Source organism: Lepidochelys olivacea (assembly GCF_965140295.1).
Source record: "Lepidochelys olivacea isolate rLepOli2 genome assembly, chromosome: 2".
Lineage (NCBI taxonomy): Eukaryota > Metazoa > Chordata > Testudines > Cheloniidae > Lepidochelys > Lepidochelys olivacea.
Window position 1 is genome coordinate 249,872,519 of NC_140412.1, and position 19,912 is coordinate 249,892,430.

Below are 19,912 nucleotides of genomic sequence, written 5' to 3' on the forward strand. Positions count from 1 at the left end.
GACCCTAACCATGGGGCAGGGACCTATTTCCCTACTTTTGACCCTACCATCTGTCCTTGTTATTTTTTCTGTTGTTCCCCATAATTACTTGGGCCCCGGGCCCAGTGGATCCTCCCCATAAGCTGGGGAAGGGTCCTTTAGCCTGGAACCCAATAGGAGGGGCCTAACTATCTTTAGTTTATTCAGGGAAGCAGTTTGGATGCTGTAAAATCATATCATTAGTAATGGGGAAAGGAAACTAGAAGGAAACATGTCTTTCTGGCAGCAGATCAAAATGTCAAGGGTGTTTGTGGGTAATGGTGGGAAACTGATATTTTGGGGCGTTTGAGCCTCATCTCACCCTGAGGCCCCTTTTTGTTGTTTTAAATACCTGATCTTTCCTGCACCTTGCAGGCACCAATTTTTTGCTGATAGGGAACCTCACTCTGGGGGCAGAGAGGGTTGAGAAGCATTTGGGTGGGGAGAGGCAATTAGGGAAGCCCACCCTCCCTCAGTCCTGGGGGGAGCAGGGGTGGGCGGGGGAGCCCCCCTCAACCCTAGTCCAGGGTGGAGGCGGGGCGGGAGCCCTGGCCCGTGGGGCTCAATGAGAAGCAGCTGCAGCGCGGAGCTCATTCATGTGCAGGGAGGAGGCGCCTGTGCGCCGGCTCCCCCTCCCGCTGCCTGCCTGGCAGGGAGTCCGGGGAGGGGCCGGCTGGGGCGGGCGGCGCTGGTAGCTGTCCTGGGTGTTGAAGCTGCTGCCGGATCTAGGGAGCCGCCGGGAAGCGACGCCAGCCCGGACGAGGCAGCATGGACTGAGCGCCGGAGGGAGCGGACCGGGCAGCCGCCTGCGATGGGCCAGGCATGATGGGGGCGCTCGGCTCCATGCTCCCGCTGCTGCTGCTGGTCTTCGCCGTCGCCCCGCACAGCCAGCTCCCGCGCGCCCGAGCCGGAGCCGGAGTCGGAGCCGCCGCCGCGGCCAGATTCGGTGAGTGCTGCGGCCGCAGAGGAGGGGCCGGGCCGGGTGGAGCGGGAGGGGGCTGGGGTCTCACAGGTGAGCGGGGCTGCCCGGCGACAGTCCCCCGCAGCCCACCCCGTGTGCGCCCCGCGGCCGCCGAGCGCCCGCCCTCAGCCCCGCGGCCGCCCTCAGCCCGCCCCGCCGAGCGCCCGCCCTCAGCCCCGCGGCCGCCCTCAGCCCGCCCCGCCGAGCGCCCGCCCTCAGCCCCCCGGCCGCCCTCAGCCCGCCCCGCCGAGCGCCCGCCCTCAGCCCCCCGGCCGCCCTCAGCCAGCCCCGCCGAGCGCCCGCCCTCAGCCCCCCGGCTGCTGGACGCCTCCTGTCAGCCCCTCGGCACGAGCCCCCAGCCCTCTCCCGTCAAGCGCCTCCTGTGAGAGCCCCCAGCCCACGCTGCTGTGAGCCTGGTGTGTGACAGCCCCCCAGTTCCTCCCCACACACCAGGTTCAGAGTCGGATGAAAGACCCCCGCAACTCACCCCACTGCCAGTATCATGAAACCTGCCCTCCCCCCCCCTGCAGAGCCAACTGCCAGACTCATCATGGTGTGAGGTCTCCAGAGACTCACTCCAAACCCACCCCCTTGAGATCATGGTGTGAGATCTCCCTGCCAAACTGACCCCACTGAGATCATTGTGTGAGATCCCCAGAGACCCTCCTGCCAAACCCACCCCACTGAGTCCATTTTGTGAGATCTGCCCCACCGCAGAGACCCTCCTGCCAAACCCACTCCAGTAACACCATTGTGTGAAACCTCCCCACTGAGGGCTTTCAGGTGAAATCCATCTGAACAGAGATTACACCACCAACAGTATTTGTGAGAGCTTCCCAATGTGCCTACTTGTGTCACTGGGAGCATTCATGTGAGATCTCCTGCAGTTAAACTCGCTCCACTGAGACCATTCATTTGAGGCTTCCCACAGAGATCCCCAACACCAGTTCCTTAATCTCCTCATCAAATTCAGCCACGGAGATCAACTACATGGGACCCCCTCAAACTAATCTCATCCTGCTGAGACCCCTACCAAACTCAACCTATTGAGACCATTAGTGTGGGACACCCCTCCCCCCCAACAGAGCCTTCTCCAACTAAATTCATCTCACTGAGTCCCCCTCTCAGACATAAAACTTCCACTGAAACCTTCCATCACTGAGCCCCCAAAATTAAAAGTACCCCCACTGCCACCCACCCCAAACTAAATGCACCAAGGTCTCCATATATTTACTCTCCCAAAATCTAAACTCATTGCGCTGGACCCCTCACATGCTTTAAACCCATACTGAGATCCCTATACAAAGAAATTCCCAAACAACCCCCCACTGAGATACCCAAAATTAACCCACCCACTGACACAATACTGAACCCCACGTTAACTCATGGAGAGCCCCCAAACTATTGAACAATATCCCATGAAGACCATCAAAAAGCATTATCCTGCTGAGACCTTCTCAAACTAAGCCCTGTTGTTAAGATTCCATTTAAATAAACCTCCCACAGAGAACTTGCAAGCATTAAACCTTGCGCTTGAATTCCCTAAATTCAGCTCCCCCAAATCATGAAACCGCCAACACTAACCCTAATCTACTCAGAGATGCTCTTACAACTAACCTCATGCTCTGCAGCTAAACACTAAATCTTCTTATCCAAACCCCATCGCAACAAGCCTTCTCCTTTCACTGAAACTCTGGTAACTAAATCCCAATCAAAGCTACCCACAATGATCTCTATCCAAACAGTCACCCTGACTTACAGCTTCCTACAGTGACTCACCTTGCAAGAAGGTGGTGGTGACTTGTAGATTTTTGCATTTTGCATAATTTTAGTGGCTGCCTGGACTGGTTAGTGGGATCAGAATGCTAGTTAAATTAGCTTCCTCTGAGAAATACCCCTTTCTATAATAAAACAATTAAATTAAAAACAGAGGAACCCCTCCAAAGCAAACTGTGCAGTTTTCCTAATGCTAATATTGTCTGTTAAAAAGGATTAAAAATGAAGCTAATGATTTCAGTTCAAGCCAGAGAGAATAAACATTAAGTGCTTGCTGTGAGGGGGGTTGGTGAGATACGTTTTTTAGGGAGAAGGATTTTGGACTGAAGATAGTAGCAGCATCCTCAGTTGTTTCAGTCATGGAGCCCACTCTTCATGGCCTCATGGGAAGAATGCCTGTGTCCAAAATCTTCAGATATTGTCTTAGTAGTTTCTTTTATTTTAAGAATGCAGTCATTTACATTCTGCTTCTTGACACAATTCAGTTTCTGGTTCCTGGTGCCCTGAACATAAATTTAAAATCTTTTGGGAAATCACAAGAAGTTTGAAAGTATGGATCTGTTTGAAAAGGAGGAAAGGCTCTATTGCCTTTCAGAAAAGCCAGGAAAATAAATGGCTCTAGCACTGCTGGGTATGGAAACAGTTTTAAAATCTCCCATCCTTTTAGAATTTTATTAATCACTCTCTGGAACATCATTTCAGTATCTTGTTAATTGTGAGTTCAAAACTTTAATTTTTACTAATTTATGGAGGGTTTGTACTATTGTAGGCAACAATTACTGCAAGAAAAACAAATGTAACACTGTACAAGATGTCTGAGTTTTTTGGTTGCTGTGGAGGTTATACATTTGTTTTCCTCTGTTTCAACACAGTCCCACTTTCTTAACACACAGTAGTGCAAATATACACAGATACACTATACAACCACTATAATAAATGTTGGAGTCCACTTAAAAACAATGTACCTATAGAAAAAATCATATTTAGTTTGTATTTAGTAGGTGATCCAGTAAGTCTCACTATAGACTGACTCATAAATATAAATATACACCCTTGCAGAACCTCGTAGGACATTTTTGTGTGCAAAATGGTTGTATAAGTTATTAATTACAATAAAATGATCATCTTCAAATGATCACCTATTTTATAACATACCTACATGGTTGTTTCGAGAAGTTGGGGATTAACAAGTTAAAAGGCAAGATAAAATATTAGATCTGTACATCTTCCTTCCTCTGCCCCCATATTGCACATACTATTGCAAGTCGTTCCTGTAAGAATATGTTTTTATAAGATACCATTATCAGCAAGAGAACATACTGCCTGCTACTGCTTCTTGACATTTAAAATACTTCTTTACTTGTAGCATTTTTCGTGCAACTAAATGTGAAAATGTATGGCAAAAAAACTAGATTTAGCCAAGAAGAGATGGTCTTATCTTTTCCAACAAGGTGTTCAGTTTCAGAGAGAAAGAAAACAGCTGAGTACATTGTATCCAGTATAGATACTGTGTTCAGAAGACTGATTAAAAATAGAGCTGATAGTTTAATATTCTAAATTAATCCTTATAATGTTAAAAGGACACTGCCAACTTGAATTTTTGGTGGTGAACTATATTAAAAAACAAGAACACAAATAACCATTTCTGACAGAGCAGCCTACAAACAATATATCCTTATTTTGTTTCCTAATTCTGTTAGAATTTTTACATTTTTTTCTTTTCCGCTACTGGTGGTAATATTGATCTTTTCGGCTAGTCAGTTTCTCCCTTACTGAATAACTGCACAGGAGAAGCAGTAAAATTGGCTGTACACAACATGTTTTCAAATACATAAATGAAGCAGTTTTTAATCTTGGGTGTTGCTTATAGCTATAGTAGGTACAACATTTTCATACAGAATTATTGGTTTCAATTTGATGGTGTCCCTTTTAAAAAGATACAGCTGGATCTGATTTTCATATTAGATGACTTAGATGCTATGGGAAACTTGGGAACAAAAGAAATTGTCAGTATTGTTTATCACACTATTACATTGAAGAGATGATTTATTTGTACTAAAACATTAAACTTAGTTCAGTACTTTAAGGTGAGTACAGTCACCTTAATATTGGTATTAAGTAATTGTAGTTTTATGTTTAATTTTACTTTAGATATGGTGACTTAAAATATACTTCTGTATTGCAGAAAGTGATGCTTATGAACTGCAGTAAAATGGATGTGGTTATTTGTGCAAAAAAAGTTAATATTTTATGATGTATTTTGACTGTAGCAATGTAGTTCTACTGTGGTTTATAAACTTGAGTTCTGTTTTTGTATCTTTAGCTCTTTAATATGACTGCAATAAATCAGTGTTGTTTTGGAAAATAAATTGTTGGAAACAATTGTTTCCATGTGCCCTATAATAACAGTTGCCTTCAAAGTGCTATGGAAATTATTTTATCAAAATTTGTTGTAAATGTAAACCAAGATCAAATGGACTGTAATTTATATGGCAGCATTTCAGTTTAGAAGAAGTAGGAAAGATCCTTTTTTTGATAAAGCAGTAACTGTAGGTTCCATTCATGCTTGTCACATACAGTGAATGAACATTTCATTTCAGTTGCAGGTTAATTTTAAAAATGGTAGGTAGGTAGAAACTGTTTAACTTATGGACTATTAGATAGTGCTGCATATTATTTGTATAAGTTTCACAAAGAACGCTGTGCTAAACAAAACTGACTTGGGATTCAGTCCCGGGACTACTTATATGAGTAAAGTTAAGCACGTGCTGAATAACTGCCAGATCAGGGGCTTGGGTTCCTCCCCTGCCCCCCAACAGAGAGTGAGAGGGAGGGAGGAGGAGGGTCTGTATGAATATGGAATTAGTTCTACATCCAAATATTGATTCTTAAATTTCAAGAATACTGAATGGCTGTCAAGACTGAAGAAAGGATACAGTGTTTTTTTTGGCCAGTGGTTTGAGTTCAACCTAGGATTAGTAGTGGCTGAAAGTTGCTGCCATCTGATGGCTAGTTATTGCGGGATGGCAAATCAATTTATCTCAGTTTAGTACTTAGTGGACAGGTGTTAACATTACCAAACCCACCTGTGATGGGGACTGGGCTTACCAGTGGTGCTTTCTAGTGATTAGGTCACTGTATCCCAGCTCTCTCCTGTTCCCAGTGTCCCTCACCAGCAATCACTCCAACGCTATGTGGTCCACCTTTTGGTAGATAGCAACGTGGCCCTCCGGCTGGGTTACTATTTGGGTTCACCCTCTTCTGGGATAACAGAGTTAAACAAAATATATACAGTCCAACATCCCCACAAAAGAAAGGCCCACCTCTGGGCCCCTGTGGGTGGCATGCCATTGACTCAGTGATTACAGTAACTCTCTCTTCTCTGGGGGGCAGGGTTGGGGAAAGGGATTTAATGCCCCAGTGACACTGAGCACCCCTGCATTCACACTCTACACACTAGTGTAATCGTTTTGTACAGAATATGCATTGGGGTGGCATTTGAAAACTAATATCAAATATTTTTGAGTGATATATGTACGTGGTGGGTATTAAGAGATATGGGTATATACTAGAAATATGACTGAAGTGTGCTTAAACTAGGCCTGTTGGGGAGTTGGTAAACAGGTCCCACATAGACAAAGGAATTTGAATCTCTGACTGGCCTGTTCTTCAGGCAAAGGCAATGAAGTTCCATATTTGCACGTAAGTAGTAAGTAGGACCATCAAGACAGTAGGGAAAGGAGATGGCAGGAAACAGAACAATTTGCATTTAAGCTAACAAGTGGGGAAGGAAGAGCATGAAGCTTCCTTTACCACTAGACTCCATGTTGTCTTCCTTACAGCTTTAATAAACTTTACTTTGAAGGGTTACCCTCATAAAAATCAATTTCCCAGGTTTACTGGTCTCTAAAGAGTGGAGGTCTAAAGTGATAAGCAATTGAATCAACTGATTGTGTACAATATTACTTTATTATAAAAGTGCATAGAGTGAGAATAAATGCATAGATCTGAAATCTAATGATACACCGGTGATTAATATCACTGTGAAATGTATGTATTAACACTATATGAGGAAATATGGATACTTAATTATATTAAGTTTTAAAGTCTGTGGCCAAACAGGGAGAAACCGGTTCCCTCCCAGACAAGACAGAAGGCAGCTATTTACCTGTTTCCTATATAAATTAAGCATAGTGGAATCAAGACAATGGAAGCCCTATTTACATACAGGGGGATGGAAAGCCCAAAAGAAGGGAAGAACAGTATGGTCATCCTGCTTCTTGAACTGAGATAATTGAACTCTGGAAGATATAAGCAAAAACAAAAGCCATCTTTAGGATCCATCACTAGACAGACCTAAGGGAACAGAGCTCTTGCAAGCTGAGAAAGATAGGTCATGCAACCAAGGGGGAGAAGGGGTTAAAGTCTCTGGAAATTGAATATAGCTGAGAAACCATCCCGAAGAAAGCCTATACCTTGCTAGATTAAATTTTAGACTTCTAGATATGGTGTTTTCACTTTTATAAGCTTGTAATGCTTTCTAACATTATTCCTCTTATTTGGCATAACTTAATTTATGTCCTATTGTTAATAAATTTGTTTTACGTTTACTGTAAACCAATTCAGTGCTGAGTTTAAATGGAGGGATGTATTTACCCCAGTTAAGTTAATAAGTTGTGATGTGCTTTTGTCTGTTTACAAGAACAAATGAACCTTAGTATGTCTCAATCAAGGTTGGTGGATGCCAGGTTGGGCTGCTGGAGTCAGAGTTGCAAAACCAGAGCTGGCTGCATAGCACACAGACACTCAGGATGTGACCTGCATGCAGGGCTGGATTAACTCTCTTGGGGTCCTGGGGCTATTAGATTTTGTGGGGCCCCTGGCAGTTTGGAGTGCGGGAGTGGGCTCAGGGCTGGGGCAGGGGATTGGGGTGTAGGAGGGGGTGCCACTCCAGCTGGGGGGTGGGGCCAGGGATGGAACAGGGGGTTGGGGTGCAGCAGGAGGTTCGGGTTGTGGGCTCTGGGTGGGAGTTTGGATGTGGGAGAGGTCTCCGGGCTGAGGTAGGGGGTTGGGGTGCGGGGTACAGGCTCCGGCTGGGAGACGCTTACCTCGGTTGGCTCCTAGTTGGTGGTGCAGCAGGGCTAAGGCAGAGTCCCTGCCTATCCTGGCTCTGCTCTGCTCTGCTCCCCAAGGTGGCCGGCATGTCCAGCCCCTAGGCGGAGGGGCCAGGCTGCTCTGTGCAATGCACGCTGCACATGCCCACAGGTGCTGCCCCCGCAGCTCCCATTGGCCGCGACACTGGGGGTGGGGGCAGTGCACAGAGATTCACTGAATGCCTCTTGCCTAGGGGCTGCAGGGGCATGCTGGCGCTCGTGGGGGTGGGGCGCTGACACTTGGGGACCGGTGTCTGGCCCGTGGAACAAAGACTTGCTGCAGGCCAGAAGAAAAGAAGCAGGAGGCCGCATCGGTCCTATGGGCCTCCTCTTAGCCCGAGGCTCTGGGCTGAAGCCCCTAAAACCTTTGTGTTAATCTGGTTCTGCCTGCATGCCTGGAGGCTGGCTGTAAGTGTCCCAAGCTGGGAGCTACAGCAGCAAAGCATTGTAAGGCACCCAGTGTTGCAGGGCAAGTGGTGATACAACCCCTCACTGGTCTGGATTTTACACAGAATCAAACTCCATCACAGCCCTTTCCACAAAATGGAGGTTGATAGAGGAGCCAGGGACCTCTCTCCATCTCCAGCAAACTCTGACCCTGGGCCCCATGAGAAGCAGTAATAGCAAATACCCCAGAATGATTCAAGCATGCTTCCCTGCGATCCATTTCCTACCACTCACTTCCCCCAGGGCCTCAAAGTTTTTTCACTTGCAATCCAACAGAAAATAGCATAAACAACTGACTTTTCCACCCAGCTGGGCTCAGCTTGTAACCTTCTTTGCAGGCTAACTCCAGCTTCAGACTGTCGCAAATTCATGACTTTCACTCCCACTCTCCAAGATTATTACAGTCTGCCTCTACCCAGGGTTTTAGGCAGGCCGCAGTACCTGATCAATTCCTGCCTCCAGTCAGGCTTCCAGCTCAGGGCTCAGCTACCCAGGCTTCCCTCAGTCCAAGAGAAAAAGCTCTCAGCTACCTGTCATGTGGGTTTCCTCCCTAGTCCCTCCTTTAGGCCCTGAGGTACCTGTTGTTGATACTGGGATGGGTGGGCCTAAGGCCACCCAAAAGAAATGATCTGCCCCGCCTCAACTGAGGGGAGGAACCATTGAACCCAGGCCACAAATGAATTATTCGGACAACAAATGAAAAAACAGATTGAAAAATCTGGGCTCCAGAGGAGGACACTGAGCAGAGAATCCCTGACGATGTCCACTGCTCCTTCAAAGATGTCTAAGGAGTCAGTGGACACAGCCCAGAGGAATTCTGCTTGGAGGAATGATCATATGAGGACTGGAAATAGCTCCCACAGTCACAGAGCATCTCCCCATTGAGCTTCCTCCTCGTGATTTGTGGATGGCCATTTCGGCCAACTTGAGCAGGAGGCCTGAAAACTACAGAAATAGCAAGTTGGGGGAAATCTCTTGCATTCCGTTATGCTTTTACATTGCCTGTGCAACTGCTGATGATGGACTCCCGCACTTCAAAAGAGTTCCACTTCCATTTCCAACAGATCCCAAAAGCAATATATATCCCAGCTTCATCAAATTTGTACTCCAGCACAAAACCTGAGCAATGTCGTCAGATGTTCTTATATCAACAGATTGGCACCTCTGACTGTCACACATTCCATATATTTGGATAGTTATTCTGCCTGAATATTACTGAAGTTACCACCGTTAAGCTTTAGAGGCAGATTTAGGAAGGAGTAGTTTATGGGATTGGATGAAAATGAGAAAAGGGATTAGAGATTGTTTTAGAGATAAAGATAGGAAGGAGAGGGGTGGTGGGAAAAGTTTCTGATAGGTTGTCTTAACTTTGCATATGAGAAATCAGCTAGATGTTGGGCAGGGGCAGGGGAATGGGGGTAAGTGGCATGTTTCTGTGCTGGGAGTCAAGTTCAGGAGAGGTGTCAGGGAGAAGAAGCATAAAAGTAAATGTGGAAGACTTAGAGATGCTTGGAAAAGGGAAGAGAGGAGTTGGGGATTAGACAGCTATACAGGATCATTGGAGAGAGGAGCAACGGTGTGAAATGGAGAGTGGGTCAAATTATAGGTAAATGCCATGGAACTGACAGAGAGGTTTAGGGAGAGTCAAGGTCAGCAGCAAAATCATAGAAGATTAGGGTTGGAAGAGACCTCAGGAGGTATCTAGTCCAACCCACTGATCAAAGCAGGACCAACCGCAACTAAATCATCCCAGCCAGGGCTTTGTCAAGCCTGACCTTAAAAAACTCTAAAGATGGAGATTCCACCACCTCCCTAGGTAACCCGTTCCAGTATTTCACCACTCTCCTAGTGAAAGAGATTTTCCTAATATCCAATCTAGACCTCCCCCACTGCAACTTGAGACCATTGCTCCTTGTTCTGTCATCTGCCACTACTGAGAACAGCCTAGCTCCATCCTCTTTGGAACCCCCCCTTCAGGTAGTTGAAGGCTACTATCAAATCCATCCACACGCTTCTGCAAACTAAATAAGCCCAGTTCCCTATCCTCATAAGTCATGTGCCCCAGCCCCCTAATCATTTTTGTTGCCTTCTGCTGGATTCTCTCCAATTTGTCCATATCCTGTAGTGGGGGCTCCAAAGCTGGATGCAGTACTCCAGATGTGGCCTCACACGTGCAGAATAGAGGGGAATAATCACTTCTCTTGATCTGCTGGCAATTCTCATACTAATGCAGCCCAATATGCTGTTAGTCTTCTTGGCAACAAGGGCACACTGTTGACTCATGTCCAGCTTCTCGTTCACTGTCCTTTTCTGCAGAACTGTCACTTAGCCAGTTGGTCTCCAGCCTGTAGCAATACATGGGATTCTTCCATCCTAAGTGCAGGACTCTGCACTTGTCCTTGTTGAACCTCATCAGATTTCTTTGTCTAGGTCACTCTGGGCCCTATCCCTACCCTCCAGTGTATATCTCTACCCCGAGCTTTGTGTCATCTGCAAACTTGCTGAGAGTGCAATCCATCCCCTCATCCAGATCATTAATGAGGATGTTGAGCAAAACTGTCCCCAGGACCGACCCCTGGGGCACTCCGCTTGATACTGGCTGCCAGCTAGACATCGAGCCGTTGATCACTACCCATTGAGCCTGATGATGTAGCCAGCTTTCTATCCACCTTATAGTCCATTCATCCAATCCATACTCCTTTAGCTTTCTGGCAAGAATATTGTGGGAGACCGTATCAAAAGCTTTGTGAAAGTCAAGGTATATCACGTCCACCACTTTTCCCGTATCCACGGAGCCAGTTATCTCATCCTAGAAGGCAATCAGGTTGGTCAGGCATGACTTAGAATCATAGAATGTCAGGGTTGGAAGGGACCTCAGGAGGTCATCTAGTCCAATCCCCTGCTCAAAAGCAGGACCAACCCCCAATTAAATCATCCCAGCCAGGGCTTTGTCAAGCCTGACCTTAAAAACTTCTAAGGAAGGAGATTCCACCACCTCCTTAGGCAACGCATTCCAGTGTTTCACCACCCTCCTAGTGAAAAAGTTTTTCCTAATATCCAACCTAAACCTCTCCCACTGCAACTTGAAACCATTACTCCTTGTCCTGTCCTCTTCCACCACTGAGAATAGTCTAGAACCATCCTCTCTGGAACCACCTCTCAGGTAGTTGAAAGCAGCTATCAAATCCCCCCTCATTCTTCTCTTCCGCAGACTAAACAATCCCAGTTCCCTCAGCCTCTCCTCATAACTCATGTGTTCCAGACCCCTAATCATTTTTGTTGCCCTTCGCTGGACTCTTTCCAATTTATCCACATCCTTCTTGTAGTGTGGGGCCCAAAACTGGACACAGTACTCCAGATGAGGCCTCACCAATGTCGAATAGAGGGGGACGATCACGTCCTTCGATCTGCTCTCTATGCCCCTACTTATACATCCCAAAATGCCATTAGCCTTCTTGGCAACAAGGGCACACTGCTGACTCATATCCAGCTTCTCGTCCACTGTCACCCCTAGGTCCTTTTCCGCAGAACTGCTGCCTAGCCATTCGGTCCCTAGTCTGTAGCTGTGCATTGGGTTCTTCCGTCCTAAGTGCAGGACCCTGCACTTATCCTTATTGAACCTCATCAGATTTCTTTTGGTCCAATCCTCCAATTTGTCTAGGTCCCTCTGTATCCTATCCCTGCCCTCCAGCGTATCTACCACTCCTCCCAGTTTAGTATCATCTGCAAATTTGCTGAGAGTGCAATCCACACCATCCTCCAGATCATTTATGAAGATATTGAACAAAACCGGCCCCAGAACCGACCCCTGGAGCACTCCACTTGACACTGGCTGCCAACTAGACATGGAGCCATTGCACTACCTGTTGAGCCCGACAATCTAGCCAACTTTCTACCCACCTTATAGTGCATTCATCCAGCCCATACTTCTTTAACTTGCTGACAAGAATACTGTGGGAGACTGTGTCAAAAGCTTTGCTAAAGCTTTTGCCCTTGCTGAATCCATGTTGACTGTTCTTGATCACCTTCCTCTCCTCCAAGTGCTTCAAAATGGATTTCTTGAGGACCGGCTCCATAATTTTTCCAGGGACTGAGGTGTAGTCTGTCATTCCCCAAATTCTCCTCCTTCCCTTGTGCATCATATTGTGCAATGGACAGGATGTCAAGACAGGTGTAAGTGGGAAGCTATTGTGAGGAGCGGAGGTGGTGGTCAGAGAGAGGGGAGCACTAAAACAGAGAAGTTGAAGTGAATCGTGTGGTGAAAATAAGGTTGAGAGATTCCAACTGATGGGAAGCATCAGTCCGTAGTTGGAGGCCAAGAGAAGTGGTAAAGGGGATTCAGGGGTTGGGTGTAGATTATGGCAGTTGTGGTGGGAAGAGAGAGAGAAATGATGTTGTTGTTTCAAAATCACAGTTAAAGGGAAGGTTTGAAAGTGGGAAGAGGAAGAGGGGAGTCCTGCCACAACAGGGAAGTAGTGTGTGTGTGTGTGGGGGGGAGAAAGTAGAGTAATCTATGGGCCTTTCAGCAGCCCTAGACCCAAATCTATTGTGAGACCATTAGGCTTTGGTGATTGTAAGTGAGGGAAAGGGGTGAGAAATGAGGGTAATGGACAGCATGGGATTTGTTAGAGATGAAACAGACATTCCAGAAAGAGAAGTTGAAGGGAGCAGAGCAGAGAAATAAACAGCAAGTTGGAGTAAGAGTGACAGACTCAAATGCAGGAGGAAAGGCCAGGGAGGGAATGGGTAGAAGGAAGGGGAACCTGAGAGAAGAGGTGCTGGATTGGGTCCATAAAGAGGAAGCTGGAAGAGGAGGAAAGGGAAGTGCATATGAGTGGATGACTATTGAGCTTTTTAATATAAGTTTCAGTTCTTTAGATGGTAATATATATTTTTATCCCAACCAGTATAAATGAGCCTCTATATACTGCAGCATTCATGATAAGACTCATTATACTGTTCAGAAGAATAATAATATTTATCTTATAAAAATAATTATTAAATTTAGGATCATGTTTATAAGGTGATTAAAGAGGCTTAGCTTTAAGGAACCCATCCCTTTTGAAAAATAAAGCGTGCTATAGGAAATTACAGTATCTTGTTCTCCGTATTTTTTTTTTCATTTAGTGCAAACATGCTTTATTGGTACTAATGACAATTCACTGATGCAGAATGCCTCTTAATGAAATACTAAGAATTATTTATCAAATAACATTTTGCGTAAGATCAAAATCAGTTTATAAATCAGATTCCTTCACAAGTTTTAAAGAGTAAAACCAGCTTGCTAGGAGAGTCTGAGAGTTTCAGTGGGTCATAGGGGGAACCAGGTCTTTTGTTTAGTCACAGTCCAGCTAGACACACTAAGTGTGTAAGTGCTGCATAGGCTGCCTCATGTTTCATTAGCAGTACGTTTCCACCCTTATGTGAAGGGGGACATCTCTGATGAGGCGAGTGTTGCTCAGTCACACACCATAGTTGGTACAAAGTTTGACCACTGTGACTGATTAACATGAAATTATGATGTGGAAGTCCACTGGAGATGGAGCTGATAGGGAACGATTGTATGGCTGGTTGAGTAAGATTTTTAATTTTGTTTTACTTTGCTCAGATCTGAATTTAAAATGTGGCTTCAGAGGGTGACAACCAATTAGTTCAACTAAATCACCACCAGGGAATTTGAGTTTGTTTTCTAAGTCTTAAAAATATCTAATTACACTACATTTGTCTTGGTAAAGGTGGGTCTGTAGAATTTTAATTTTGATTATGCAATATGTTATATATTAGCTGTTGCTTTTAATCCATTTCATACCAGAGTATAGCTCAGGGCTTGCTTTGATATTGCAGAACCTTACCTGAAATAACACGTGCCAGATTCCATCTAGCCCTTACTAAATATGACCAGGTTCCCTCCCACCAGCCCTCTCTCCTCCTCCACATCTATGTATTCACAAGAACCGCTGGCTATCTCTTGGTTTATTACAACCAAGGTCAAGTAATAGAGACTCCTCTCCACCTGTTTGAGAAGCATTCATTGGTGAACCTCCCTCACCCCACTACATGGAGTAGGAATTAAAGATGTGGAGCCAAAACAAATGGTCTAAGTAAAAAAAAAAAAATAAAGAAAAACAGGATTGTGAAGTTAGGAATTAAATGTCTGTTTTGTTTTTTTTGGCCACAGAATTAGATATGAGCAGAGAGAAGAAATCAAGGGTATATGGTGCAGCATTGCCAATCTCAAGCATTCAAAAATCATGTGTCATGCCTCCAAAAATCATGAAAGTGGTATAAGAGTCATGAGATATTTTTTTAAATAATTAATGTTGGGTTCTTTTTATATGCTTTCTAGTTCCAGCATTTCGGGTGTGCTGGCTTCAAGTTTTCAAGCTTTTCTCCATAACCATGAGTGCTAGAAACTTACTTTCTTTTTAAAATGAAAGGTGATATTCTTATGCAGTCTCCTTATCCAGGAGTTAGGGCTTCAGGAAATACATGAAAAATTGCAAGAATCTTGATAAAACTGGCAATACTGATGGTTTTTCAGCTGTTGTGGATTGGATGTGCGATGCATGGGCACCTTGAAGAACAAGGTCTGATGTGGCCACAGTGGTTGCAAAGATGAAATACATGTTCATTTTACTGAAGTGCTAAAACAAATGAAGGAATGTAAAATACTGCAAAAGATTACCTTATTTAAACCATATTTTAGACCCATGGACACTTCTACCCATCTTCAGTCTTTTCCAGCTGTAGCAAACAAAGGGGAAGGCCCTGCAAAATGTTGAGCACTAGGGGCCCCAATACAGTTAAGCATTTAAATGTGACTAAACTCTAAGTGCACAAGTAGTCCCATTGCAGTTGAGACTGCTCTCCTGCTTAAAGTGAAGTACGTAGTTACTTGCTTTGTTGGACTGAGGACAGAGAGCTCAGCATTTTGAAGGATTAAACCTTATAAATATGAAAATGTTAGGTCCTCCAGTTATGCACAAAGCTTAACAGGAAAAGTGATTTAAAAAAAATGAGATTTATAACAATATGGCAGACAGAAGAGAGATTTTTAGAAAGGCAGTAGTGATAAAATTGCAGCTCTGGGTCCAATTGTCCTTATATGATTAAAATGTTCAAGATATTGAGCCTAATTATATTCATTCTCAAGTGGATGGTAAAACTCATATTAATTTCTATGGAAACAGGATCAGGCCCATTGTTTCCAGTCTGTTTTTAAAGTTATATATAGTTGGAGTTGGTTGCAATGAGAGAAGATTTCTGTGAAAAAAAATTGTGCATTTCCATCCCTTCCTAATTTTTAATTGCAATTTCATACTTTCCAAAATCTGTCTATCAAAAATGTTACTTTTGGCATACCTAGTGTACCTTGGATTATATGCAGATGTTCCTCTTGACTAATGATGGTTGAAAAATGACTTATTAATAATCAGCATGACAATGTTGAAATCAGAGATTTCAAGGAAAAAAATAAAGTTAGTAATATTTTGTACTATTTCCATCTTATCGACTGTCAATAGACTAGGACATTAAGATCACTCAATCATATTCTTATGTGGCAATCAGAGTAAATCTCTCAAACACTTTTTTATTGAGCAATAGAAATTGCAGCTATCTGTGACGATTGAGTAGCATTTGGAAAAGGAGCGAGGGGAAGCTTTCATAGCACCATGACTACGTTATATCTGGTATTAAAGTTAGCCAAGCAAAGCGAGGTGCTATACTCAACTCAATGGCATTTTTGTTTGTCCATCTGTCATGCCCACTCTTAAGAGTTTATAATCTGAAGGCAAATAACAAAGAAAGGGTGGTGGAAATGGGTAGCAGCAAGCAAAGGGGTAGCAGATGTCATGGTTGATATAACACTTACTAAGAAATAACTAAAATGGCGTGTATGTGTGTATAGTGAAGATAAAGTAAATCAAAACAGATGCATCTCAGAGCTATCCTGATGAATTAGTGGTTTAAAGGATTACCTGACCCCAGTGGGTGCATGTCCAGGCATACAATTAACTGTTTTAATTCCCTTTTAACAGAGTGATCTACACTGAATATTAAGCTGTTGTTCATCTCATTATCTTTGTTTTCCCTCTATTAGAATAACGCTAAGAAGTTGTTTTCAGCTGAAAAATCATCTTCACACAAGTGAACTCTGAGGGTAGTTCAAGTGCATTAGACAAAGCCCCTCTCATGAACAGCCCCATCAGCTCTGTTCATGCTCCTTTAGGTGTTTTGGAGTGAATGAGGATTTAGGCATTTTCAGTTCCATCAGTGTTTTGCAGACTCCCACTAGCCCTGATATCAATCTAGGGAATTCAGAGATCCAAGACATCGTATATTTTAATAGGTCTTGCTTGAAAGTGGTTGAATGTAATATGATTAGGTCTGTTTAAAGCAGAGTCTTAACAAAGTATTATTTTAACAATTTTTCTCCTCAGTCTTTTTTTGTGTTGGAGCCAGCATGTAATATCTCTTCTCCTAAACTTCATATTGTAAAATATCACCAGATGGCAATTAACTGGAAAGAGATCAATTTTTGTTATGCCATTTGTTGATGCTTATACATTCCACTGTGGGTGGTACTCCCACTATGGTTTCCTATTCTCTATTTTCCAAGTCACAGTTCATTTGTGAATAAGTTTTGCCAAATACTGTTATGGTGATACTGTTTGTGGATATTGTAATTCACTAGAGAACTGTCAATCTAAATACTCAAACACATGAAGCTGGCTATGATAAAGTGTGTCTATTTAATGTAGGCCCTGATCATATAAGCAGCTTCACCAAAGATGTCTGCACTGGTTTGAGGCTAGTTAACTATTAACTAGAACAAACAGGGTGAGGACAAAGTTTTTTCTTTGGGAAGGTCCTCTACCTTCCACAACCCTAAATAATCCCCATCTTTCCTATAGGAATAGATTGATAGTGTGAGAAGGACATTGATCCTTGAGGATATTCCTCAATATGATAAAATACAACAATTTTGAGTTAGGCAGAAATTTTGGACTTAAACTATGAGAGTGTTCCTTTAATAAAATTAAAATGTTATATTTGAAGAAATTACATTAATGGGTTGGTATTTAGGCCCTCAGAATGTTGGTGGTGAACCCATATTAACCAGAACCACCTTTAAACAAGTTTGTAATAGCAAGTTGCCAATGCACCACTAAGTAGATCCTTTGCCAGTATAGATGGGGCATGTACCACATTAAATGTTTTTTTCAAAACTGTTGTAGACTACTACTGCTTCTCCCTGTGTAGAATGGACACAGAAACTATGTACAATCTTGTTGGTAAAAAAATATGTCTAGGTATTACAATTTGAACTCTAAAGACAGGGAGAAAGGTAGAGGAAAAGGCACTATAGAGGGGCCTGAGCATTGCAAATATTACAAGCTGAGTTTAGAGAAAGATCACTGCTCCCACCATTGAAATGTTATCACTGTTGGAATGAGAGGGAAGACTCTAAAAAATGTACAGAAACACTATATAATTGTTTTAGGCAGTATATGAAGATTACTTCATTTTAATGGAGCTTTGGTGGATTTTGGGATAACAGAACGGAATTACTCTAAATGGAACTTGGCTAGTGCATCGCAGCTAATCATTTTGGTTTTACAAAAAGTCCCCGGGCTCTGATAGGCCAGAAGTAGTCAGGAGCTTTTATTTTTCATCTCAAAGACTGTACCTGCAACAATCCAATACCCTTGACCCTATGCTGGAGTATTCCTTCAACACAGATTCAGAAATAAAACTGTCACTTGTAGAATGGCAACCACCACTTCTTGCAGTACTTAAATTCAACTTGGAGATCTCCCGTCAAAGTGCTGATGAGACTCATCCCTGCTGAGTTTGAGACTTCATGAGCCCAATCTTAGCCAGGGCTGCAGTAGGGCATAGGAAAAGACGTAACTGAACATGAAACTGACAAAAACTGGATTTTTTTCTGCATTAGCTGACTTCTTTCTCAGAAAGTTTCTACCATTTATAGTTTGGCCATTTCCTGTGCATTTTTCATGAGAAGGAGACTATCTTTTATCTGAAAAAATCTTTATGAATGCGCAATAATAAAAGTCCAACTCCTTGTATGACACCTGTGTTTGGGTGTGGGAGATTAAAGTATACAAAAGGAACTAGCATTAATGATGTAGTGGATCTGTTGGGCATTTGGAAAATATGTTTATGAGGAACATATTTTAATGACTAGTCTGCTGTTAGATCTATTATGGAGAATATAACCAGTGGGTGAATCTATTTTCTTATTGCCTCTATTCATTTTGAAACTCATTTTGAAACAACTATTAGTTGTGCAGACTAGCAGATAAAATATGGTAATGTTAAACAAAGAAACACAAAAATAGCCCTAATATGTAGTTACCTGAAAAAGTGTCATTCTAAGAAACATAGCTTTATTTATTTATTTATTTTAAAAGGATGAAAAGTAGATGACAGATAGAGATCTCACACTGAGATATGCAGTCTTCATTTTGTGTAACATTACCTTTGATTATCTAAGTGTGCAGATTGTAAAACAGAGCAATGGCCCTTCTTCTCTGATTGTTGCTTTACTGCCACCAAAATTAACTTGTGCAGTGTAAGATAGTCATACTAAAATAAATTTAAGTATTATTTTATGGAGTATTATTCTCATCTCATGGAGAATAAAGATAATACAGGTGAATAAATTCCAGAACAAAATATTCTGTGCTTAATAGTTGCTTAGATGAACAAAAAATGAATATAGCCTTCCTCACCTCTTGGGCTCCTATGCAGGTCGCTTTCACGATGGTTGTGATAATTACTTGCTTGTAGAAGAAGAGATCTGAAGTTGCTCCTAAACCTTGTTCTGCCCTGATATGCCAGCATTGCTGGTATTGTTAAATTTGATGATCACTTTCAGTCATTAGTTTTGTGTTATGGTCAGAATAAGACTCTAAAGTCTAGAGTTTAGTCTAAAGTCTAAACTCAACAGTTGCTAAGGTTGTGTTATGCAGGATCCCACAGAGCCACGAATGGTGCTGGTTGTAAGCATGTCATTTTTAGATGGTTCTGGTTTCATACACTCCTTTGCATTTCCCAACCGTGGTGAAGAATACGTTTTGGTGCAGGAGAGAGGTTCTAAGTAGACTTGGTCAAAAATGGGAACTTTCATCCCATAGGAAATTCTGATATTTTGACATCTGTTTTTGTCCTGAGTAGGGATGAAAATGCAAACTATTGAAATTTTTAATGGACTGAAAAGTTTGGAAAAGTCAAAATATTGCGTTTTGATGTGCTCATAATCAAAATACTATATAATGAGTCACTTCAACATTGTATTGTGTCCATGTCAACCTGAGCAGCCATAACACATCATAGGAGTTGCGGTTTTGGTGCTGCCCCTCTTTTCCTGAGTGGGTCAGGCTTCCTAGCCAGACACTTCCATGATGCATGTTAGTCATGGGACTCCCATGTTACACTGCAGTGGTTCAACCAGAGGAGAGACTGCATTGCTTCATGGGAAATGTAGTGCAGCCAGGAAACTCTGTTTCTAGAGTTAGAATTTAAAGCCAGA

The 19,912-nt window shown here is 43.2% G+C and overlaps 1 protein-coding gene across 2 annotated transcripts in view; it reads left to right on the top strand.

Annotated features, from left to right (window-relative positions):
* The first annotated feature begins 649 nt into the window (after nucleotides 1–649).
* PTPRN2 (protein tyrosine phosphatase receptor type N2) overlaps nucleotides 650–19,912 on the top strand; it is a 1,058,681-nt gene continuing 1,039,418 nt past the window's right edge. For both annotated transcript variants that reach the window (XM_084620378.1, XM_084620379.1), the window contains exon 1: nucleotides 650–964. In XM_084620378.1, the coding sequence (XP_084476504.1) occupies nucleotides 841–964 (124 nt within the window). In that variant the 5' untranslated portion in view covers nucleotides 650–840. The remainder of the gene's footprint in view (nucleotides 965–19,912) is intronic.